Source organism: Taeniopygia guttata, chromosome 2 (genome assembly GCF_048771995.1).
Source record: "Taeniopygia guttata chromosome 2, bTaeGut7.mat, whole genome shotgun sequence".
NCBI classification, from domain to species: domain Eukaryota; kingdom Metazoa; phylum Chordata; class Aves; order Passeriformes; family Estrildidae; genus Taeniopygia; species Taeniopygia guttata.
Window position 1 is genome coordinate 41341274 of NC_133026.1, and position 26155 is coordinate 41367428.

At 41.3% G+C, this 26155-nt stretch overlaps 1 protein-coding gene across 1 annotated transcript in view; it reads left to right on the forward strand.

Moving 5' to 3' along the window:
* The first annotated feature begins 9669 nt into the window (after positions 1 to 9669).
* Positions 9670 to 26155, forward strand: part of STT3B (STT3 oligosaccharyltransferase complex catalytic subunit B) — a 51054-nt gene continuing 34568 nt past the window's right edge. The window contains exon 1 of the mRNA XM_030265008.4: positions 9670 to 10178. Within this exon, the coding sequence (XP_030120868.4) occupies positions 9946 to 10178 (233 nt within the window). The 5' untranslated portion in view covers positions 9670 to 9945. The remainder of the gene's footprint in view (positions 10179 to 26155) is intronic.

Sequence of the window (26155 nt, forward strand, 5' to 3'; positions counted from 1 at the left end):
AAGCACTCAGGGTTTGACCTTGCATTTCTGGATTTTTAGGAGCCTCTATAGGACTCCAAAACAAAAATGTATTGTATATGTATATTGTATTATAATTGTATTATATATAAGCTGACAGACAGGGTTTATAGTACTCTGGAGGATCTGGCTGATCTTCAGAGGATATATAATTCTTAACTAAAATAGAGAATCACGTAAAAGATGGTCAGTCTCTAGCTGTGAGAACCTGTGCTGTCTGTATTAACAAAAATGTTCTCCTATCACATTAGAAGAAACCATATACAACTTACACTTGACAGTCCAGGTTAGGACAGTGTACATTAAGCTACAGGTCACAGGAAGGTGGTGGGACTGCAGTGAAACGACACTGCATTTTTTCTAAGCCTGGCAGAATTACTCTACTGCTTTTGACAGAGCATTTGAACACTGTCTTCTCTTTGCTGTTACCTACCACAATGAGTTAATGAAGAAAACAAGAAAGCCACAAGTCATGTTTCTCTGCAGAAGAAGGATAACTGTTGCAGAAAAAACAAAATATTAGCATAATTCTATACTAATAATTCAAATGTTAGTAATTAACAGTCCAATAAAAATTGTCTAGGATCTCCACACAAATCTTGCCATCTGCCTGCAATAAAAATCATGAAGTGTATCTCTACTTCTGGTGGAAGTCACGTGAAGGAGATGTAAATAGAACCAATCCAGCAAATTAAAGAACCTTGTAAGATAATAGGGGTATTTTCTCTAAAAAAGAGGCGCATTGCCTTAGAAATTCCTGAATTTATTCTCAATATTAAGAAACAGGATCTTCTCAAAAGTTGTATGACTTCATAAATGCATACAGCCCCCAAATACAATATTCAATTAATGACATTGTATAAACAGAACTGTATGAAACAAAAAGACATTTGAGTAAAGTAAAAAAATCCTGGTAACCAGCAAAAAGATATCATGATGCAGATAGCTTGGTCACATTCCCTATCCAGCTTGCCTATGTGGACTTAGAAATCCATGGGAAGAGGTCAGAGACTGCCCTGTGCCAGACACTTATGGTTCCAGGAAGTTTTATAGTGGATCCACTAAAGATCAAGGCTGAGCCCAACAGCCAAGTTGAAACATATCCAAGAAATGCAAGAAGGCATCATCTAGAGAGAGGAGGAGGAAGAGTTAGAAAATATTTAGAAACGACAGAGGGAACACCAAGTTCCAAGGAGAAGGAAGGGGAAGAAGTGCTCCATGACAGATATTCCTGCAGTAGCTTATGGGACTGTAAAGGATCTCATGTTGAATCTTGAATACGGTATATAAAGGTCCACACCTGAGGCATATGTACAGGGAACAGTTGGAAAATTTTTCCAATCTTGCACCCTTATAATTTTGAAGGTCGATAATTTGGCACAAAATCCATGGCACAAAGAAACCAAAGCAACACTGAGTGTAGTCCCTCACTCAAAACCAAAGTGCATCTGCTCTAGCTCAGAAAGAAATATTGAGATTAGGGTTATTACACCTGTCTTGGCAATTTTGGATGATCTCAAGCAATACCGGTTCCATGTAAAAATAAATGGTACAATATCAAACAAGATGGGAGAAGGAAGAGATCAGGGAGGCTGGATGCATGTGTCAGGGCAGCAGAGTTACTAAATCAGCATTTGTAAGGCAATTTTGTATCTTTGTGTTTAAGACAACTTCATGCAACCCCTCCTCCCTCCCAAGTGTCTCTAAATGCAGAAGTACAGAGAGAGCACAAAAGCAAAAACTAGGAAAAAATTTAGAGGACAGAATTCACATCAGAAGACAACAAAAAGGCTTTTAAAAGGTATGACATGGCTTTTTACATTAATTGTGTATTACCTGCTGATTGCCATGTCCATGAAGGAGAATGAAATGGTTCAAGGCAGAGCGCACCTGCCCAGAGTGCACTTTGCCTTGAACAGTGGTTTGGCTGCTTTTGCAGAAGAGCCTGTCCCCTGGTCCTGTTTTTGCATCAGTACTTCTGCTACAGTCAAATAAGAAAAGGATCTTTATTTTTGCATCAAATTTATGTGACTGCTTTCCTTTAACAATTAGAAATCCATTCTAAAGAAATTAATTGGCAATACTACGATTTTTTATGTCTGGCAGCAGGTATCATTAATAAACTGGGAGGATGTATCAAGAAATGGCATAGAGTATCAACAGGGACTACAATGTTCTAAGATGTATAAAGTGGAACAAATATTTAAGAAAGGAAGGCATAAAAAGAGATTTTAGCAGTAAGGATTAGATTAATTATTGTGGGGTCAGTTTCCCCAGGATACGATTTTAAACATTAAGATTCACTGTTTCAGAACACATTTGATAAGGGGGGTGGGGGTGGGGGGAAAAACCAACAAAAACCCAGAAATTCAACTGGCTAACAATAAATCTAGGATTCAGGCACTAGAGTAATTTGCATAAAGAGATTGCTGGGGACCTCAAGACCTGAACTGAAGCCTGCAGATTATATATCACAGAACGTGGTGTCTCAGTTCATATGTGGATAGCTATATAAAAACCTCATAGTAACTTCACCTCAATACATCAGTTTTTCACTTCTGAATCCTCTAATCATTTGATGCCACTGCAGAAGCCAAAGAAATACAAATAATATAAAGTCAAAGTAGCCATTGCTGAGCTCTCTTCTTGACAATGATGGAGTCTGCACCCGGCTCTCAGCGGCCACGGGCTGGAGGTTCCTGGCACTGTCCCGCTTGGCCGCAGGGCCACACGCGAGTGGCCGCCCCGAGTCTCTGCCCAGACTGCTGCTGGTGGCGGGGATCGCTGCGGCGTGGGGAGCACAGCGGGGCACAGAGCACCGGGAAACCGAGGCACAGCAATAAGGGAAGGGCACTTGTCTGAATATCCAAATCTTTAATGATGAAGTCGGGGCAGAACAAGTGACCAATCTGAACCTGAAGGGGCTGCTTTTAAGGGATGGGGGGAACACGAGGAGGACACAACCTGTGACCAACAGGAGGCATTAGGGGAGGGGTGCAGGGTAAGGGCTCCCCAATAAAAGCCAACATGGGGAGGGAGCAAACCTCACAACCCAATTCTGCTTTGAGGAAGGGGTGACAGACAGGGAACTCTCCAGAACCAAAGGAGTGTGCTATCTTTGACAGACAGGGGTAAGACAAGGGAACAAGGAAGGTATACAGGTGGATTGACATGTGGATTGACAAACAATTTGTCAGGGAAAACTGTGGTAAACAACTCAGGACTGAACCATTAGGGAAGCCAAATGGGGTACATAGACTGAACCATTGCAAACTTGTAACAAGGAATATTAAAACTTACTACAGAAGAACCAACTATAAAATAACAGACTACCACAGGAGTCCTCACTTCAGATCTAGATGCAAGGATAGTTTGAAATTACACTATCCCAAAGCACCCATAAGATCCTATTTTGTATTGTGTAGTGGACTTTGGCACAGTTTATTCCACAACAATTTGACTTAAAGTGTTTTGCGATTTTAATGCAGTTATTAATGCAGCTGTTGACCAGAAAAATACCTACAAGTAGTCTAGAAAACAGCAAGGAGAAAATTAGTCTGAATTGCTACCAAGAGAAAAGCACTAGAAACAATGTTTTGTAAAATTCTCTTTCCTTAAGGCTGTGCACATTTAGACTATAAACCCAATTATGGAAAAATACTGCACAATACTTACAGTGAAATTTGCAGGCATGGGGAATTCTTTGCTGATATTTTACTACACTATTTTCTTTTTTACCACCTACTGAAGTATTCTTTGATATTGAAGAAGAATTTTCCAACTCACTCAAATTTATCAGCCAAACTAAAATCAGAAGAACTAAGCTTTAATGAATTATGGCAACAGTTTACACAATGTGCAAATAAAATCTTTTCCCCTTCCCTTTCATTCAATTGCTATCAGAAACTATGTGGAATGTTCTGATGAGAGAAGCAATGAAGAAAAATTCAACTCAAGAATGATCAACATGCTACCAAGAAAAATCTCCCACTGTTTTCAATAGACTTTAAACAACTTAAAGATACTTTTCTTTCCTCTCTGCCCCTCTGTTCTTTGCTGTTTTCACACATCTTACCCTGATGTTGTAACAGCAGCTGGTGTTACAGCAAACAGCAAAATGCCTCTTTCCTATACTCTGCTCTCACCTCTCACTTCAACAAGAATCACCTTAATTGTGACTAAGTTTATGAGAGATCTCACAAAGTGAAGGTAACTTTCACTCCACTCCCCAGAGGATGGCTTTACTCTCCAGCTGGTTCCCTGAGCAGCTTTGCTGTCCAACAAAACATTTTAATAAGACCCACTGTCTACAACACCTAGGCACCTAGCATTTACATGTTAAACATCACTCTTTATTTAAACTCTTTGTTGATCATCCCTGAGGCTGTACTTTCCTTCTTACCAGAAGGAATAAAAGGTAAGTTTTGCAAAAACACTTGAGTACATGATTTGCCAAGAACAGCCAAATTCTGGTTAAGGTGCTTCCAAACACTACAGATGACAAAACATGTTTCAAGATAGGTACTTCAGAGGTCCACAGGTTTTAAATGTTGTGCAGCATTTATGTATGTGGGTTAGAAAATACACATGTAGAATGTTGAGTATGGCTTTTTTATTATTATTTATTTAGAGAAAGGCCTAGTGTGTGTGTCTCCCTCAGTTTTTTAACAAGGGACAAAAATTTAGCAGGGCTGGCACCAGCCCAGCAGATGGAAAAGCCCCATTTTTTCCCAAGAAGTAAAAGCAGGTTGATGCAAAAGGTTACGGTGGCAGATGATTATGCCAGGGCTTGGCTAGGGAGAGTAAAAGCAGGACTGTGCATGCAGAGTGGAGTGATTTTTACCACTGTACAGGCCATGGGAAAGGCAAATTAAGCAGGATAATAAAGAGAGAAGAAGTAGAGGCACAACATCAACACATTTAAACTATTGGAAAGGAAGAGAAAGAACCAGCAATAAAATACTGTGAAGTTTGAGTTTCCCCTGTTATTGAATCATATGCCAGATGAAGGCCTTGTCTAAACACACAAGTTGTGCAATTTCTACTCAAATTGATTACAAACCTCATTATAGTTACACAGGTGCAAAACTCTTTACAGACCATCTTTCATCACTACCTAAGTGATTTGCACATATCCACAAAGGGTCACAGCTTCTGAATTAAACCCATTTTGCAATTAGAGGAAAATCATGTAATTTTTTTCTATATGGAGACTAATAGATGGTGATTTTTTAATTGTATTAAACTACAGGTTCCCAAAGATAATTTCAGGTAATAGGCTTATGTTTCCTCTTATTTGAACATTTTCAAACAATGACCATCTGAGCACATAGCTGAAATCAAGTATCCTCCATATATATATCCATCATAGTACTTAATTGTACTATTTTAATATTCTTAATTTCAGGAGGTATTGTATCATTAATTTCTAAAGCCATCTTCCAAATACCTTAATATCAAGCTTGATACCTTGTTCAGCTGCAGGAGCACAAAGCTGAAAAAACTGTTTAAGGGACTTGTTTACTCACTTCAAACCTGAACAGCTCTTCAAATGGCTTTCTAAACTAAGGTGTCTACTCCTGTTACTAAACACTACTGAATTGTTGCTAATGAAGTTTGGTGAGAAATATGAACCATGAGTCTGTACTTCTGATTAATAATTGATTCCCTGGATGTGTCCGTGTGCAGTTTTTTCTGCAGGAGTTTTGCTGCCATTCTTTCAGCAATACTGACACATGGTAGCTCTGTTGAGGAATGAAGAAGTCTCATTTGACATTTTCCTATATGCAGATCCACAGCTTTCAAGATTTTCTAGTTTGTACAACCATAATATGAATTCTGCATTTGGCATTATCCCCTGAGTAATTCCACTATTAAAAAAGCTTGGAAATGAAAGACTTTTTTCTTAAGGCATTTGGCCATTGTTTTACACGCTCAGAATAGGAAACTGATTTTCTATACACAAAATGGTTCATAATCACTATGCAAAGTCAACTTCTCAGTCACTAATGTGGACATTTTTGCGGGATTTTGTGTTCAAAGATGCACCACCACACACAGTGGAACAAATCAAGTTACCTTGAAAAAAATCAAAGAACACAAGAGGATGGGGTGGGAGGTTCAGCGAATGGAGGAAGTAAAAATAAGATAAAATAAAAAGAGAGCAATGGAAAATGTCCTTCCCTATCAAGCTATTAGTGTGGGTTGAATGCAGTTTCCAGTAGGCACCTTTTGCATCTCCTCTACAGAAATGTACTTTCCATTGTAGTCATGGCAGTGTAGTACCAAACCCACTGCATCCTTCCATCTACCTATAGGAGTCTCTTCATCTCCATGTGCATTTGTTTGATTGATTTTATCTTAAGATTATTAAGCCTTATTTCAATTCAAACAATATATTTACAGAAACATTAATAAAAACTTTTACTAGAACTGTGCTTTTGCTGCCACTAAATCTCATTGCCCAAGCTCTGAGATATTCAAGAGTACAGCTTTTTGAACAGTTTGAAAATAAATAGGCAACAATATAATTTGTTACCAATGACACAGAAACCCTTTACCATTAGTCAGCATTCAAATAAATCACATTGTCTGGACTTGTCTATGCTCAAAAAATTGTCTGATCTAACTCTGACAGTACACTCAGAATGATATAACCTCCTTGTTGCAAGTAAAAGTTATAGCACTGAAATTTAAAGTAAACATCACATAACCTTATCCACACCATGATCTGCAATAATTTTCAAATAAATCGGATTCTAAATCAAGGAAAGTTAATACTGGTAGTAAATTACACATTAAAATAAAGCTCTGATATACTTTTTTCCCCCCCAGCTTTAAAGCTGGTCCTTTTGGTTCCTTAACATCTAGAGGAATGGTCAGGAAGGAAAGAAAATACAAAGTTATTCTCTCAACATACAACACTGCCATTTGAAACAGCTCCTCTGCTGCATCGTTAAGCCTGAACTGCTGTTACCAAAAACAGGATGCCAACTGAGAGAATAGAAATTTAGAAAAGTAGACCAGGACTGAGCCTGTTGTAAAATCAGCCAGTACCTTTTAGAGAACACTCGGTAGTTACAAATTTCTGCTCACGTTTGCCCAGCGTTCACGAGCTAATTAAAAAAAATCCTTCATTTGAAATGCCAGTTGGTCAGCTCATTAAAAAAGCCTCACTGACAACACTAGAAAAAGGGCAAATGTCTAACACAGTCTATCTTGAACATATTATTGGCCTATTTAAACAAGAATAAGAAAGAATGCAGTGTTTTCAAAAGCAACAACAAACAAACCACAACCAACACAAACAAAAAATGTAGCTTTTTAAAAGCCAGATTCAGCAAAACTGAACCTCAAAATCTTCCAGAAGTTTTCCTAAGCCTCATTCTGTGGCTGTGTGAAATGGAGTCCTTTAGGAGCAACAGCATATCAAAGTGCTCAGATTAAAACATATACACACCCCTGACAATATATTTCCTCTGCTTTCAAATATATGACCAAGTCACACCCCTTGGCTAATGCAGGGATTGAGGGAAAATAGTTACATTATCTAAGGATTGTTGAACAGAGCTTTCCACTAAAGGAGCAACTTCAATAGAGGGCTGCATCCAGCTCTGGGGTCTCCAGCACAGCAGTGCCATGGGCCTGTTTGGGTAAGTCCAGAAGAGGCCCATGGGAATAATCAGAGGGCTGGAAGTCTTCTCCTGTGGAGACAGGCTGAGAGAGTTGGGGCTTTTCAGCCTGAAGGAGTCTCCAGAGAGACCTCAGAGCACCTTCCTGTACCTAAAGGGGCCCTAGAAGAGAGCTGGAGAGGGATTTTTACAAGGGCAGGTAGTGAGAGGATAAGGGGGAATTGCTTTAAACTGAGAGAAAGTAGGTCTAAATTGGATGTTAGAAAGAAATTCTTTACTGTGAGGGTGGTGAGCCACTGGAACAGGTTGCCCAGAGAAGCTGAAGGATGCCCCATCCCTGGAAATGTTCAGTGCCAGGCTGGATGGGGCTTCAGGTAACTCGGCCTAGTGGAAGATGCTTCTGTTCATAAAAGGGAGGTTGGAACTAGACAATCTTTAATGTCCCTTCCAACACAAACCATTCTAGGATTCTAGAATGTTTTCCACTGTGCACAGAAAGAAACATACTGTTTTCTTCCTCTGCCAAACAAAAGAAAGCTAGAGACAACAGCAAGGACTAATTAGAATATATTAGTCAACTAAGGCCCAGTATAGTCCCCATCCAAACTAGTGAAATTGAACTTCAAGTCTTCAGGACCTTTGAAGAGCCACATTTGTGCATCAAAGGGAATGCCAAACCTCAAACAACAAACACCAAGCTATTCAATTTCAAAACTGAAACCCTACATAAAAGCATAAAACACATGTTGTTCCTGTGATCAATGCAATGAGCCATGTACTCTTTTATTCTGCCTGTGTTTAGTCTCATACTTTTTCTAAAAGCAGGCCATCTCAGGGTAGAAAAAGGCCAGCAGGCCTCAAACACCATTGACTGTGCAACCCTGGAAGCCTTCACTTTTCTTCACCTTCTCCTTATAGCCACAGGTTTTGCAAAATATTTGAGGAAGTTATAAAGGCTCCCAAATAGCACTTCAATGGGAAAACTCCTAAAAGACAATTAAAAAACCCAAACAATCCCACCCCATAAAAAAGCCAAAGCGTCCATTTGCTGGTCATTGTGCACGATCAAGGTGGTAAAGTCATCAACCCTGGAATGGAAGGTGTTTAAGGAAAGAATGGATCTGGCTCTTAGTGCCATGGTCAAGTTGACATGGTGGTGTTCGGCCATAGGTTGGACTCGGTGAACTCAAAAGGTCTCTTCCAACCTGATGCATTGATGGATTCTCTAAAAATGCTCCCAGCAGAGGCAAGTGGCACACGCAGGGCTTCCCCTGACCCTGCACCAAGCTACTCCTCTCAACGGCATGAGGGCGAAGCTCTCCCACATCGCTCAGCGCCAGCCACGGCAGTTTCCGCCGGGACAAATAAACATTCCTAACAAACGGAGTCACCGGCCACGCGCTCGGGGGCTCGCCGCGCCCCCGCACGGCGGACTACAACTCCCGGCATGCTCCGCTCCGCGCCGCTCCAGAGCACGCCGGGAGCGGCACCACCCGCCGGCCCACACGCACCGCAGCGCCCTGGCACGGCGCCGGGGGGCGCCCGCGTGACCAGCATGCTGCGCTCCGATTGGCCGAAACAGCTGCCAGTCAACTGCCCGAACGGATGGCACCGGGAGCGACGTCCCCCTGCGCGCGGGGCCGTGCCGCTCGATTGGCTACTCGGGGATGACCCGCCCCTTTTAAATACCTGTCGCTCCGTGACAGGCCGTCACCGGAGTTCCTGTTAGGAGGGCGCTACCGGAGGGGATCGGTCCCGCCCCCTCGCCTTCTCCTGGGAGCCCCGCCCTCCCCCGGTAGCTCCTCCCACTCCAGAGGGGCGGCAATGTCAAACGGGCCGCTCGGGAGGGAGGGACGATGGGAGACGCCATCCGCCCCTTTCCGCCCGCAGCCCCCTCCCGGCAGAGCCCCCTCCCCTCCCCACCCCGGCGCTGCCCCTCGCGGACGCGCGCGCGCCCCGGGCCGCCTCGAGCCCCGCCCCTTCAGCTCCCTGACCCCGCCCCGTCCCGGCGATGGCCCCGCCCCCCGGGCTCGCGCGCGCCGCGCCGCGTTCCCCCCCGCTCCGGGGGACGGTGACGGCGGCGGCGGGAGGAGGAGGCAGCGGCAGAGCCCGGGTGCGCCAGGAGGCGGCGGGGAGACAGCGAGGGGCGCCGAGCAAGAACGGGCGGGCTCCGCCCCGCCCCTTGCCGAGCCCCCCGCCCCCTGCCCTTCCTCCCTCCTCTCCTCCCCTCCTCCGCCTCCTCCTCCCCGCACGCGCCGGGCGGAGGGAGAGGCTGCGAGGGAGCCCCGGGTACAACATGGCGGAGCACTCGGCCCCCGACCACAAGCACAGACCCGCCGCCAACTCCGCGGCGCCGCTCCACAGCCGCGCCGGGGCGGGCGGCGGCCTGTCGGGGGGCCTGTCGCAGCCGGCGGGCTGGCAGTCGCTGCTCTCCTTCACCATCCTCTTCCTGGCCTGGCTGGCTGGATTCAGCTCCCGGCTCTTCGCCGTCATCCGCTTCGAGAGCATCATCCACGAGTTCGACCCCTGGTCAGTCGCCGCCGCCGCCGGGCGGGACGGGGAGGCGGGAAAGCACCGCGCCATGAGCCGCGGCGGGGAGACCCACGGGTTCGCTCCGTCCTGGCCGCGGGGACGGCGGGAGGGCCCCGCCGCCCGCCCCCCGCTCCGCCGCTCCTCGAAGTTGCGCCCCTGCCTGTTCCCCGGAGGGAGCCGGCCGCCGCCGCCGCCCCGGGAGCCGAGCAGGGAGGCAAGGGGAGAGAGAGGGAGGCGGTGCGGACGGGACACGCTGTGGCAAGTCGGAGGGAGCGTGAGGGGTCGCCACCGCGGCGCAGGAGAAGGGAAGCGCCGGGAGCGAGCGGCGGTGCCGGGCGCTGGGGTGTCCCCTGCGGCGGAGACCTCGGGAACGGGGCGACGGCAGTTCCCCCGCATCCCTCGGAGTTGCGGCAGGACTCTCCGGGGGACACGGGGAAAGAAAGTTGTGGCGCTGGCAGGGAGTCAGGGGCTGGTAGCGAAACAGTTGTGCCAGGCGTGACCCGCGCCCCGGTCCGGGTCCCGCTGTCGCGGCGCCGGTCCCGTGTGCGCGATGCGGCTTCCCGAAGTGGTCTTTACTGGAGTCCTTGTCGGCCGGGGAGGGAGCAGGGTGAGGAATGCACTGCAGGAAGTAATCTTCATAAAAGTGACTTGAGGGATTACGGCGAAATGGGTGACATTGATTTACTGCCAGGTGGTTCGTAGCTGCGTTTCTAAGCCCAAGGACTTTTGCTGTTTCCCACACGTCTTCATTTTTCCAAAGATTGCTTTCCCTCCTGTAGAAACCGTCTGTTCTTTTTCCGTGTTGGAGGGGACCGAAACCATTTTATGGGTGAGATCAAGAAATGCTGCACTCGTTCCTTGCAGCAAGGCGAAGTGAAAGATGACAAGACTTGTGGGGCAGGGTTGTTGTAATGCAAAAACGTGACAATGAATTTTTATATTACCGGTTAATTCATCCTGGGAATCCGTGGGTTTTTTAGAACTTTAAGTAGGGTAAGTGGCAGATGACTTTAAAATAACGAATTGTCAGATTTTAATTTAAAATTTTATGTCTTGGGTCTCGTTGTTAATTGCATGAAGGAAGGAGACGTTTCGTTTTGAAATGCATGCTAGATATTCTGTGTTAAATTTAATCTAGATTTGTTGCTGAAATTGTACTTCTCTGTGAAGCATGCACACTTTGATACTTTCAAAAGCACAACTTCCTCTTTTCTAGTTGGCTTTTCCCCCCTCACTACTCTCCCCCCAGTCCACAAATGTAATCCATTCACAAATCGCGGCTCAGAATAGTGGATAGAGAACAAGGAATGGCTTTGTTTTTAAATGCTGTGTGAAGTAATAAACCTTTGTTATGTGAAAGCCAAGTATCTCGAAATATCTTCAAAATGTCAAGTAATTGCCCATGATTTAAGTGTTTTTCTGCAAACACAAATGAATGGAAGAAGTGCAGACTTCCAATTAATAAAGTTAAGAATGAGGGGGAGCATAGTTTAAACACATCTACAATGAGACTATGAACCTGAGTTGTATCCTGTGGAGTAGTTATCTTCTAATCTAAATTTAAGCATAAAGGCTTTCCTTTCTATTATGGAAGAAACTTTTAAGCATGCAACCTACATTTTTGTGCCAATTTTATCTGATTTTTATAATCAAGACTCATCCTTGTTGGATAAATGAAAATTTTACAGTGCTGAGTTGTGTAACTTCTTACTGAAGCCCTGAAGGACACTAAAATGGTGCTGTGGGAGTTAAGTTCATAGTAATGATCTAGCTGTAAAGATAAACTCCTGTTGAAAGCAATGTGTAAATTGATGCAAAGTCATCTTCCTGAATACACAAACAGAAGGCATTGCTGCCTATGCTGCTGGATGTACCCTTGTTAATTAGGGAATAGATGAAGTTGACAAAACTCATTGATTTTAATGCAGGTCTGTGAGAAGCAGTTGAAATGTCAAGAATCATGCCAGTGTCGTGTTGCTGCATGCCAGAAATGGTAGAGGCAAATGCACTTAAGTTAATTAGTAGGAAAGAGAACCTAAGATGGTAGAAACTGAGTGAAAACAAAGGGCTTTCTCTATTGCAACAGAAAAATTGTTGGAAAGAGTAAAAAATTTTGTTGCTCTATTAAACAGTGTGGAATAGTAGCTAGGTGGGAATGGTTTTTCATAGATGCAAGTGTCTTACAAGTCTGAATGTAATATGGGGAAGGAGCTTATGAAAAGACTAGCAGCAGTGCTTTGTTTCTAAATTTTTTAAAACCACTTCTTTAGCAGCTTCTCCAGGTAAACTGGATTTTTTTTTTCAGGACAGTAGCTGTAGACTTTGCTGTGGAGCAGTTTGATATTTTTCTCAATTCTTTTGGCTCTTCCTGTCAAGCTTGCATAGGATATCTTGCAGTGTGTTGTTAAGTCAGTCGCCTATTTTCTAGTATTTGTTTTGTCCTCCAGAGAGGAAACTGAGATATATCTGATAAAATGAGGAGCATTAGGCAAATCATTTATTCTTTTGAATTGAAAAATATCATTGCCTCTAAGGTGTAGAAAGTTTTCCCATTTACTTAGGAATCCAGTTTCCTGATATGGACATATGAAACCATCAAGGGTGGGAAGAAAGGCAGAATTGCCTTGGGTTTTCTACATATTAACTGAATCAAATACCACTCTTTTTTCCCCCTAACATCCCTTTTGAGCTGCCTTTCTGACAGTAAAATTAGGTTTTGATTTGGCATAGAAAAAAGGAGATTTGCTGCTTTTGTAAAATCAGCCACTGAGACTCACTTGTGCTGGCATTTCTTCCAGAAATGACCCAAATGTAGCACGATAGGCCAAGGCAGAGAGAGAGGATGGTGTTTGGTTTTTGATCTCCATTGAAATACAATGCCAGTGCAAGGTGAAAACGGGTATTTTGAGGTCACCATGCTATCACTTAAGAACTTGTGACCTGTACATTATAACTAAGTTTACTGGGTTGTTTGATTTTTTTTCTTCCACATTAACTACGTATTTTGTGCAGTATTTTCACTTTTTGATTTATTTCTCATGTCATGTTTCTTTCCATACTTGAGAAATGTGTATACTTCTTGGCAGCTTCTAGGTCAGGTGAGCTGATACATGAAGTCAGGCAGCACTGACATTAAGATGTGCCATTGACAGGCCTCCAGCATTTAATTCCAGGGTTTCATTCTAAGACCAAGAACTTGAAACATGGATAGTGATGGTACATTAGAATGGACAGATTTCATGTGTGAAATCTTGTTCAGCTGTTGGCTGGTTTGGCAGCTGGGTGGACCGTGAGCTTAATTGTGGTGTTGTGTACACACAAGTGCAGGGTGAAAGCTGCACATGAAAGTACAACAGCAGATTTAACTCAATTGTCAAGTGAGAGCATTCTTACTGTTGGTTGTTGCCTTAAATGTCAACCTGGCTGCAGACCTAAGGCAACCAAAATCACGGAGCTCTTGAACAGAGACTACTTTCTATGCACTGGTTTTCTAAAGTACAGCATGTCTATATGCTATTTTTTTTGGCTGCTTGCATCGTATATATGTGTGTGTGTGTATATGTATAAAAAATAATCTGTGTGTTTGCATATGTATACATGTAAGATAGATATATATAGCAAGACTGTTGCATTCTGATACTGCTACCAAGTGAAATGATAACAACTTTTGGTACTTCAGTAGTCTTCAGGGAGTACTGTCAAAACAGTACATTCAGTTTGTACAGTTCTTACTGTTAAGTCACACGTGTGAGAACTGTATCTGAATCATTAATCATATCCCATGACATGAGATCAAACTTCTCTTTCCCTTGAGAATTTTAACATCTCGCTAAAAGCCAGATTAATACTAGTTACCTTAGTGAAAGCTTTTTTAGGCTGGAATACCAAAACTCGTATGTGTGAGCATGAGACCCTCTCCCTACTGGTTTGCACGTGCAGGATGATGCACGGTGCAGGCTTTGTCAGTTCCATTTACCAACCTTCTCCTGCTGGGAATGTTGTCTTCTGCATCCCTGCCAGCTCTTGGAGCACTACCACAATCTCATATACATTTTTTGGCTCTTCCAAACCAGCAGCATTGATCACTCAAACCACTGGGTTTTTACCTGCCATTAGGGGTGACCATTGTTCATTGTACGTTGCTCTGAGGTCACATAATTGTCCTGGTAGCAAATATGGCTTATAGCTATAATAGCAATCCACTTTCTCATCATTGATACCATAATTTAGTGTTAATGTGGTTTGGTGAATGGGGATGAACTGGTGAAAATAAACCTAAGTCAGTGTCATTGCTTGAGTTTCAGAGACAGGCAGGTTAAAGGAAGTTGATGTTTTTATCTCAGGCACCATCAAATATACAGGTTCTGCTACGTTCAAATCATGCTTACCAGATGGATCCTTGAGCTGTTGTAAACTTGTTTCATTAATGAAAACATAATTTAGCATCTATAAATATGACATGAAGCCTTCCTTAAAAGTCAAAATGTGTCTGAAGTGAACATAAAAAGTGGTGTATGGATCGATCATTGGTGGTTGTGGGTTTGTGTTGTAGTTAGCTGATCTGATAGTTGACTTCTGGAGTAGTTCTCTTCTGGTGCCCACGATGCAGTCCAGTTTTTTTCTCCTTGCTTCCTATAAAGCAGTCATAGTAAATTCAGTGAGGTAAATTATTGAAATGCTATAGCATTTTAGTTTTCTGAGCTGGTTTGCCACCAGTTTTTATATTACAGTTTAATCTCTTATTTTTGAAGAAGAATATGAACATTGGGAGGGAATGTAAATAGTGACTGATGTTAGGGGATAAACTGGGATTGAGTGACAGAGGGAAGGCGTATACAAATAAAACCAGAGCATATTGAGACACTGGAGCAGCAGGTGATGAAAGAAGAGGTGAATAAGAGCAAGTTAAGTTGGTGTACATAAGGAGAGGTGAAAAAATTGCGTAAAGAGGACAGTGTCGATAATATCAATTACCACTGCCCACCCAGGCAATTCATCTGGCCACTGCTTCCCTGCTAGTGCCTCTTGTTGGGAAAATAGACAGCAGATAGTGTACTAAATGTATTTTTGAGAGTTGACAGCCACTTTGGTCTCCAAACTGGATCTGTCTTTCTGGAGCCTTTCAACGCATCACACAGTCCTGTTCAAGTGAAGTACATAAATGTGGATCTGTTTAGGAAACATTTCTCGCAGACTTTAGGGCTTTTTCCTGAAACAATTCCTTTTGTTTATAATCTTAGACAATTTCCAGACCTCAGGAAAGAATTTTATTCCAATTCAGTTTGGATATAATCACTTTGAATTAATTTTGAGATGTTGCAAATTTCATGAGATTCATATTAAGAACTTACTACATGTTCTTCATTCATAAGTGTTTTGGTTCTGTGAAGTGAGAAGTACTCTTATTTTATTGAAATATATTTTTAAATATTATATTTACTGTTAACATTTGAATGGTTTTTTATACTCTAGTAATATTAATATTTTTAACAGAATTTCAGGTAACTCAAACTCATTTCTGCCGTTTTATTGTCATAGGAAAAATATTCTCACATAGAGTCCAGATCTGATTAGTGGGGGCTGTGTACTCATGAAAGGGAAGGTTAGAGGTTTTTATGTGAGAATACTCTTCCAGGCTTCACCACCACCTACTCTTTAATGAGGAGGATCCAAATCAGGCATCTTTTTGATCACTTCTATTGCAGTATGACATGGATTGTGAGACTCTGTTAGCACAAGTAGCCTGGCTTTTGGGGTTTCTCAATTGTAAGGTATTGTTGACCTACTTGGAGGGAGCTGTTTTGAAGCTTTTTTGAAAAGTAAATTTTTCTGTAAGGTTGATATGGTGGTAAAGTCAAGATGATGTGTACTTGACTGTACTAGACTTCTCTACTGCTTGTGAAATTGCAAAAATAGGTAAATATTAGAAATGTAATGGAAGGAGGATAATTTGGTGAAAGAACATTGCATAAAGTTGAAGGTATAGCAGAAACTGCTTTGTGAGTAGGGAGACCTCAGGCTAGATTTGTACAGTTGGAGTGATGCAGCTGAAAAGCAGTTCACTGTGTGACCTCATAAAATAGCAGTCATGCAAGAATCAAATCCCTGCTCTGTATCTACTATTGTCTACTGCCGTCTTTACTTGGCACATAATGCTTCTTTCCTCACTTGCACTATTTGTAATTGGGATGAACACCTCATCAGATTTCATGTGGGTGCAGTAATGGGGTAATGATAGGTAGGAGGGGCAGTGTTCATAAAACACATGCAGAGTATGGTTGAGTACAGAGATTCCCTACAGACTTCTTGTGGAAAACATATGAGATGAGATAGAATGCTTGCAAAGTGTTGACCCGTTTATTGATTTATGGATAGCAAAATGAAACATGAAAAAGAAAACATATCCAAATGTTTTATGTAGGCTGGGTCAACTGAACCATCAAGTTTAGCTTTTAATGCCATGATTTTTTTTTTATGGTCTTCAGCAAACACTTACAAACACTTGACTAACTAGAGCAAATGCTATGATTAAAATCCTTGAATGGACTTTTTTTTTGGCAGATATCCTATTACTTGAACAGCTTAATATGTTCAGTTTTTAAAACAGAAATTTGATTTGATTACATAGGGTTAGAGTGGTTTATAAAGGTTAGCTTTACTTCCTATCATAACTCTCTCTAATAGTCTCTAGTTTTGGCAGCCTATAATCCTAATACTCATGTTTTTGAGTCTGTCTCATGTTGAACTGATGTGGGAAGGAGAGAACCAAAATTTTGGCCAGTATAGTTAGCAAGAAAATTCAAAATCCTGTAGGAACTAATATGTTTTAAATGGATTGAGCAAGTTTAGGGAGGTGTCTTTGCAGTTCTGTAAGAATCTCCTCTAATTTAATTGGGTTATTTTCCATTTAATGTCTGACTGTGCATGTGTTGCAGAGTTTCCTCCTGAATTTTTAAAAATTCCATTTTTGAAAGTTCTTTGAGGTACATTTGTACTGACATTTAGGGCTATTCCTGAGGGCTTCTTTCTACTTAGGAAAGCTATTAAAGCTCTTAGTTTTGGGACCTGTGGAGCCTTCACCCTGCAGCAGGATGTGTGACAATGTGTTTATTATTATTAACTCCTTTAGCAAAACTTCTTAGAGTTATCAGTCTTACTACTTGCTTGGAGAGCAAAGTGAACATAGGACACATATTGCTATAGCCTTTTTATAGTGTGTCTAGCACATAGACCTCATTTCCGGCCCCATAGCTGAGCAGAGTTTGTGGTCTTCATCTGAGCTGTTGCTGGGAGTCAAACTGAGGTGTTTATCATGTGGGTGGCTGCTAGATCTGGGCTGGAGAGGTACCATGAAATTGACCTTAATGCTGCACCACACCTTATATAAGTTGAAGCAGCCTGGGGAATGAATTTAAGGATATAGATACAAACAAAATAGATCTTCTATATTTCTTCTGTATTTCCCAACTTATTACTGCTTTCCCAGGGTAAAAGCTCCTTTGGCATTTTAGAGAATTAAATACTTGCTATACTTCAAAAGTTCTTGCTATTATGTGAGGCAATATTCCTGTGCTTTAGAAAAAGAAATAGTCTGTTTTAAACAAGGAATAACTGTGAGTATTTGTACACGAGTGCTTCAAGAGCAGGAAATGGTATTTAAAATGTCTGTCTGCTGTGGGGGACCCAAGACCAGTATGAAGTGTTACTTTTTCAGAGCCCATCTAACAAAAATAACTATAAATTATAATTTATTCCAGGTATTACAATGCTTATCATGTAATTTTATGTGGCAGTCAAATTATGGGTTATGTTAGTTTGTTAGGTAAAAGAGCATGTTCAAGTTCTCTTCAGCTGATAATCCATGAGGAATTGCAAAATACCTTTTCAAAACTTCACCCACTTAAACAAACAAATTCCTTGGAAAACTACATTGCAGTGGGGGTTGTGAGTTTGGCTTGATTATTGATTTTTGATGGTTTTCTTAGTGGGATAACAATTTACTTCCAGACTGTTTTATGAAGTATTATTTACATTTATTTAAAATAGTGGCTCACTGTATGGATGTACACTCTACATCCTGTTGGTTTAATATCGATTTTACAGAAGGGAGGAATAACATGTAATTATGTAATTTAAAATGTACTAGTACATGTGACTACATTTTACCAGTTCTTTGCTTTATTTTTTCAGTCTCTGTATTCTCTTTTCTGCAATTATGCTATAAATGATAGCCAAGTTCTTTAAATTCAACCAATGTGATTTTATTTATTTTTATTTCTATCTTCACAATAGATTGATATTTAAGAAAGTGTAGGCATGGAAGGTACCTCTTCGAGGGTGCAGCTGATTGAGAGGAACACATTTAATAGAGTATATGTGTACTATAGCTAGAAGATTTGAAAATAGAGTGATGCAGAAGCAAAACATAACAAAACAAGCTTTTCTGTCCTGAGTACTTACCCAACTTTACATATATCTATCTAACTATCTATCTATATATATACAGTCTATTGCATACTTTGAATGTGCTAACTCCTTGTTCTAAACTTAGCCCAAACAGCATTTGTAAGTTCAGTTAAATAACTTAGATATTTTTGAAACATTTATCTTGAAAAAGGTGATTTCATCTTCATGGTTGAAATATTTGATGATTTGGGTATTAAAGGTCCTTAAAACATCTTTAATTCTTTCTCTGGTAATAGATAAAATACCTTAAAGTTGCAATTCTTCTAATTTAGAAAGTCAGCAAAACAAAAATTGGAGCTTTGGCATTGTATCAATGGTAACAATGACAGTAAATGGATGTTGCTTCGACTCCTTGTTGCAGAATGAAAGTCATGAAAGCCAGTGCAGTGTTTGAGTTTTCCAAGAAGCTGTTAATGCTACTGTGTTTTGACTTTTATCTTACTCAGGTGACCAGAATGATTCATCTGTTGTCAGATATCTGAAGTAACAGTTGAAAAGCTATTGCATGTGTCTCACAATTAATTTTACTCTGTAACAGTTTTAATTTTTCATTCACTAACTAGAAAATGGATTTTGACACTGGAGAGTCTACCTTAAACATTAGCAACAGTATCTTAATTTGTGATGTCTCAGGTCAGCTAGTAATGACAACTGTAATTATCCTCCCATGGCAAAATGGGAGCCAGGGAATTTTTAGTGTTTTAATTTTGTATTCCACCTTTACTTCACCAACATTAGCCCCACCCTCCCACAATAAAGCTCAGTTTTTGCTAGACACAAGCTTGTATGATATGTTTTGTGTGAAATGTGTCATGCTTGTAATTGTTCCATCACTGAATTTTATTTTCTGGCTTTTGCTTTTGTAAGTCAACTTCAGGATTCTTTTTTCTTTATGCTTCCATTGCACTCTGGTTTCAACAAAACATTCTTAGCTATGCACATCATGGTTTTGCTTTGTGACGCGTGTGTTCCACACGGTGCCATCTGCTGTCTTCTTTCAGGGCTACCTTCAAGAAGAAAATTCACAGAACAGCGCATTCGTGGACAGAGTTGAGAGGGCATATGGTCTGGTGGGGATTGAAGCTAAAAGGTCCTGGAACAGACCAGCTTAATTCATGTTTGGAGAGCAAGGAGAGAGAAGATCTAGGATTATGTGACCTAAGAACAGTCCTGTAAGAACTTACACCAGGTCCTTCCCAACAACTCTCACATACCCCTGCACATGAATTTCAACCCCACCTGAACTGAAACTGAACCTCTTGCTTTAGCCTTCTCCTTTCCCCATTTTCATGGGCAGCCACACATTCATTTTATGGCAGCAAAAGGATGCACTTTGATTTAATAAAATGGCTTTATAAATTAAACTCATCCTTTTAATGTTCTAAGACCGAGGGGCTGTAGCTACCAAACTGTATATCCTAATTTAGCTGGCTGGTCAAAGAGGTGTTTTGCTTTTGGAAGGGCATGTTTCTGGACATAGGATAGAGGAGGCAATGGTGGGTGTAGTCTCTGAATATTTCTGTACTAACATTTGTGACAGCTTCAAAGCATATGCGTGTAATAGCAAGCTTAGCTCATGGTTACAGTGTTCCCCCACCTTCACATTTTAAGGTCATTTCTAAGCAGTCATGGGATTTCACTAAAATGACAGAGGAGCACAGTGAAATAGCTCAATAGCTACAGTGTAAGACTGAGCAATACTAGAAGTTTTATCACGTAATGAGAAAATAAACATGTAACTTCGATTTCACATTGTACATGGCAGGAATTTAATATTATAAATACTGTCTTAAATGCTGAGCCCTGCTGTCATCACAGTACACTTAATCTTTAGCATTTCTGTAAGAATACCTAAAAAGCAATTAACATTTTGTTATTACACTTGTGTTTCTTGTGCATAGTCTTTTAAGAAACACTGGTAACCATTAAGTACAATTCTTAACAGGTTACATTAAATTCAGCGAAAACTTTGGGTTTCTTTGTAATTTAGACTTACTTGAAGCAGTATGAACGATATAAAATAGAAGTAGTTCATAATTCATTTTAAATTCTGCTTGCCATACTTATTTGAGACTAAATCAGACACTGAAAGTATCTGAATGCAAAATATGCATTCAGACACTGAAAGTATCTGAATGCAAAATATGCATTCAGACACTTTCAGCATCTGATTTATTAGAAAGATAAACTCCACTCTGTATTATGAGGAAGGATGAAGGCCACTTTCAGTTTTCAGCTACTTTCCTGGTCTTTGTTTATTTTATTGGTAACATCCTATTCCCACACTAATTTGCTCCAGTGTGAGAATATACAGTCACTTTGCAAACATCTGGAACTCTTTTTGCCCTTAGCTAGGGGCCATCATCCCTTCTGTTTGCCTGTATTAATAGATGTGGATACTTTTAATCTGCTTCAGACTAAATTCAGTTTAAATAGTTGAGGTCATAGAATCATTTAAGTTGAAAAAGACTTCTTCGACCAATGGGTCCAGCCATTAACCCAGCACTAGCATGTCCCACCTCTTTTAACACTTCAAGGGTTGGTGAGCCAGCCACTTCCTGGGCAGCCTTTTCAAATGCTCAACCTTTTTAGTGAAGAATTTTTTCCAAATACCTAATCTAAGTCTCCTCTGGCGCGACTTGACTCTTCTTCTTGTCATCTTACTTGTTACCTGGGAGAAGAGGCTGACCCCCACCTGGCTACAACCTTTTTTCAGGTGGTTGTGGAGAGTGTAAGGTTCCCCATTAGCCTCTTTTTCTCTAGGCTGGACAAACCCAGGTCTTTCAGCTGATCCTCATAGGATTTGTGCTCCAGGCCCTTCACTGCCCTTCTCTGGACTCGCTTCAGCACGTCAGTTTTGTCCCAAAACTGAAGACAGGTTTGACGTGTGGCCTCACCAGTGCTGAGTACGGGGGGACAATCACTGCCCTGGTTCTGCTGGCCACACTACTGCTGATACAGGCCAGGATACTATTGGCCTTCTTGGCCACCTGGACACAGACTGGCTCATGTTAGCTGCTGTTGAACCAGGCCCTTTTCTGCCATTCAACTTTCCAGCCACTCTTCTCCAAACCTTCAGTGTTCAGTGGGGTTGTTGTGATCCAAGTGCAGGATCACAGTGCAGGACCCAGCCCTTCACCTTGTTTAACTCATAGAAGTGGCCTTGGCCCATCATTCCAGCCTGTCCAGATCCCTCTGCAGAGCTTTCCTGCCATGCAGCAGATCAACACTCCCACCCAACATTTGCAAACTGATAGAGGGAGCACTCAATCCCTCATCCAGATAATTGATAAAGAAATTAAACTGGCTTTGCCCCAGCACTGATCCCTGGGAAAATCTATTTGTGACCACCTGCCAGCTGGATGCACTTCCATTCACCACCACTCTTTGGGCTTGACCATCCAGATCATTGTTTTCCCAGCAAAGAGTGTACCTGTCCAAGCCATGAGCAGCCAATTTCTCCAGAATGCTATGGGAATGGTGTCAAAGGCTGCAGTAACGTCTAGATAAACAACATCCACAGTCTCTCCCTCATTCACCAAGTGTCACCTTGTCATAGGAGAAGATCAGGTTGGTCAAAAGGTACCTGCCCCTCATAGACCCATCCTGACTGGGCCTGATGCCCTGGTTGTCCTGTATGTGCTGTGTGATTGTGCTCAAGATGATCTGCTCCGTAACTTTCCCTTGCACCAAGGTGAGGTTGACAGGCCCGGAGTTTCCTGGATCCTCCTTCACACCCTTCTTGTAGGTGGACATCATGTTTGCTGGCTTTGGTCTACCAGGATCTCTCTAGTTACTCAGGACTGCTGGGAAATGATTGAAAATAGCTTAGTGAACACTTCTGCCAGCTCCCTCAGTACCTTTGGGTGGACCCCATGCAGCTTCATGTGTGTTTGAGGGGTGCAGTAGGTTGCTGACCATTTTCCCTTGGAGTATGGGGGTTTCGTTCTGCTGCTTATCTCAGTCTTCCAGCTCAGGGAGTTGGGTACTCAAACAACAGCCGGTCTTACTGTAAAAGACAGAGGCAAAGAAGCACTAGGTACTTCATCCTTTGTCACTGTTTCCTTCCACATCCAACAAAGCCGGGAGGTTCTCCTTAGCCCTCCCTTTGTTGCTGGTGTATTTATAGAAACATTTTTTGTTGTCTTTTATGGCGTCTTTAGAGTGATTTGCTTTTTAGCTGTGATTCAAGCTAATTTGTACAATTTGTGGACAGAAGCGGATTAGGAGCACTTCTGCAGTCCTTTTAGCTAGCAAAGGTTAGTTGAAGGATAACTGCCACAGTTGAATTTGCATGTGTAATTTAGTACAAGGCATCCTAGGGTTGGGAATACTTTTTATTTTCCTTTACGCCTTTCCACTTTGGGCTTTATTCATGCATTTTTCTTTTCAGCTTTATTTGTTTAGGGCATAATTAAATCTCTCTCTAGGTTTTTGTAAACCCTGTGTGTATCATTTGGTTTGTTCTGCAGGTAGTTCTATCTATATACATACATACCCAAAGGTGAAAATTGTCCGATTGGTTCTACAGTCCTTGGGAATGCAATGTTTGTGTCTATTTATGCCAGGTTACTGAAGGTTTAAGTAGAATTTCAGCAGACATGCTCAAGTTAGATAGAATTTGGTCTTTAACCTGGTGTTAATCACAGGACAGAAATTCTTCAAGTTACACTGTGTCTTTTCTGCTCTGATGGTGCTTTGTATTATCCACTCTGAAACAATTTTTATTTTTTCAGCAGTTATTGTACTAAAAAGTCAGTAAGTCAATACAGCAACAGATGGAGTTCAACAGGTGCACTATGATAGATCCAGATTCTTGGACTAAACATGACCTACCTACAGAGAGACCAATGGAAAGAAAGGGTAGTCACAGAATTCAGGCAAGGAAGACCTAGATGCAGGAGGAAGAATAGCAGATGCATTAAGAAATGTACTAACAAGCAAATATGTAAGGATTTTTGGATGAAAAGCTACCTTATTTTGACTTGCTAAACTGACTTACAGATGACACTGTAGATGTTTTTAATTCCTGTGAGCTAAATAACCTTACGTTGTTGTAGTTTGTACAGAGTGGTTTGATGTCTGAATCTGCCTGGATATACCCTTTGTCATGTTACAAAGAAATTCAAGTAACAGACTCTTGACTGTTGAGGGTTGTAAAAAATAATTTCTGCTAAAGTTCTTCTACAGTGCTATAACTGTTTAAATGTTCTACCAGAAATAAGATTGTCACCACTCAAATATCATCTGTGATGTGAGGGATCTGAAACCTTTCTAAGGGTCATGTTTACTTTTTACCATGTATTGTATTTCATAGGGTAGAAGCAGTCTGACAGGCCATCTTGCATCCAGACTGATTTCTTAAATTTCACTTAATGGGAAGTGAAGTTGGTTCAAATGTATTTTGGGTGTAGCTGGTACTTTCTTGACTGCCACGGTGTTGTAGCATATAGGTGACTTCTGTAATAGAGATGAAGACTGAGCCACATACATCCAAGAATTTAAAATATAATTAAAGCACCTGCAAGGACCAGTAAATTTCCTTTTTTGTACTCTGTATTTCAGACTATTACAAAAGTAATTATTCACTTCTGCACACATAATAGATCTTGCTACAAGATAGCAGGTATTTTTGGGATCAGTTTAATAGGAGTCCAGTGTAGTTATTTAGGTGTTACAGGTTGCTTTTCTATACTAGGAGACAGTGAAAAAAGTGGCTTGGAGCTAGCTGTCCTCTGTTCTCTGTTACTTCTTATGAAGCAGTCATATTCACCTCACTGATTTTTAGTACCAGATTTTTCACAGAAAGGATATTTTGCTCTTAAAATATATTGTTCAGCCTTTTAATTCCTTCCTGCCAAGCAGATCCTCATGTATCAGCCTCTAACTTAGAAGACCCTTGGAGTTAAGCCGTCTCCATCATGTTTAAAACAAGTACAACACAAGTTTGATCTGGAAAAACACCCTCTTGGACATATTCTTGAATTTGGTGCAAAACCTTCACAGTTGAAGCATACATGGCTTATTGTGCCACAGAGTAGCCCAAGAGCATTCAAAAAGAAACAAACATAGCACTATAGGGTTTTTTGAGTGGTAGTTAATACTGTATTGAGGAGAGAACTGATACTTCTCAAGAAGCTGATGCTATCAGATGGTACAGAGCCAACATTGTCATCAATTTGGATGCCAGTTGTAGTGTGATATCTGGGCTAAAGTGTATGTCCATCCATAAAAAAGAAAACAAGCATTCCATTTTTGCCTGTAAAAATTTCTTATTATTCTGTTTCCATCTTGTCTTTGAAACCTCTTGGGAATTTTGACTGTCCCAAGAAAAATGTCATAATCACTTTCTTCTTAGGTCTAAAATGTTGTTACATGTTATGAATGGCAGAATTCACAGGCAAAGTATGCCTTTTAATATTGATAGAACCAATGTTTTGCATAATAATTTGCCTTGAGATATGGAATAGTTCAAAAACAAGACAGAGAAAAAGTAATAAAAAAACCTAATAGGCATCAAGGGAAATGTCTGAAGTTGTAGACAGATATATGCCCACTACAGTGGTGATGGGAAGCATATCGTCGTTTCAGATGGTGGCATATTGTGTGAAAAATACAAATTGTGATCATGGAGTGCTCTCAAAAGCTCACAGTTTCTTAGCAAAAATACTGGAGATGCCCTGGGTTCTCTGAAGAAGCTGAGTGACTGTATGCTCCTTGTAGAATTTTTTTATCATTAAGCTACTGGCAGCATGCAGTTCCTGATTTTAGCACTTGCTAAGCGTAACATCCTATTGCAGGCAGGGAAAATACCATGCCAAGTAGTGGCAGTAGGAAGGCTGTAATCCTCCTTAAACACACTGAGGACATACTGATATTCTTAATGGTAATTCTTAATGGTTATTCTATAAACATTCTGGTATTCTTCAGGATTTCCACTGAGCTTAGTTGAATGTTGGGCCTGAAAAAATGTGTGCCATGCTGATTGTGTCATCCACCTTTTTTTCTGACTTGGCTTTCCCCTGGTTTACCTTCAGGGATTATTCTAAAGATATTACAAAAAGGAGGAGTTTCGTTTCTCAGCTGGATTCCAGGAACAGAAATTTCTTCCTCCTTTGACTCAAAATTTCCATCATTTTTGAAGTTAGGTGGCCACATCACTGCAGAACTTCCTGCTATTTTGTTAAATCATGATTCTTACTAAGCTTAGTATAACAAGGGAGCCTTTGCCACATTTTTCTGAGTCGGTGAAATAAGTAATCAGAAGCAGGTCCATTGCCAACTTTGAACCTGAGGAAACTCAGAGTGGTAGTACTTCTGCCAATTCTTTTTTCTAAGGTTTGTGATTGACAGTCAGCTTGAAGGACATGTATTTCTCTTTTCAAATGGCCTTACCTGCATCAAAACCCCAACAGAACATTTGAGCCTCTCTGAGTGTAGGGCAGTCTCAGTACCCATCACAAATACTTGATATTATCTCAGAATGCTAAGAGTAATTACATATCCAG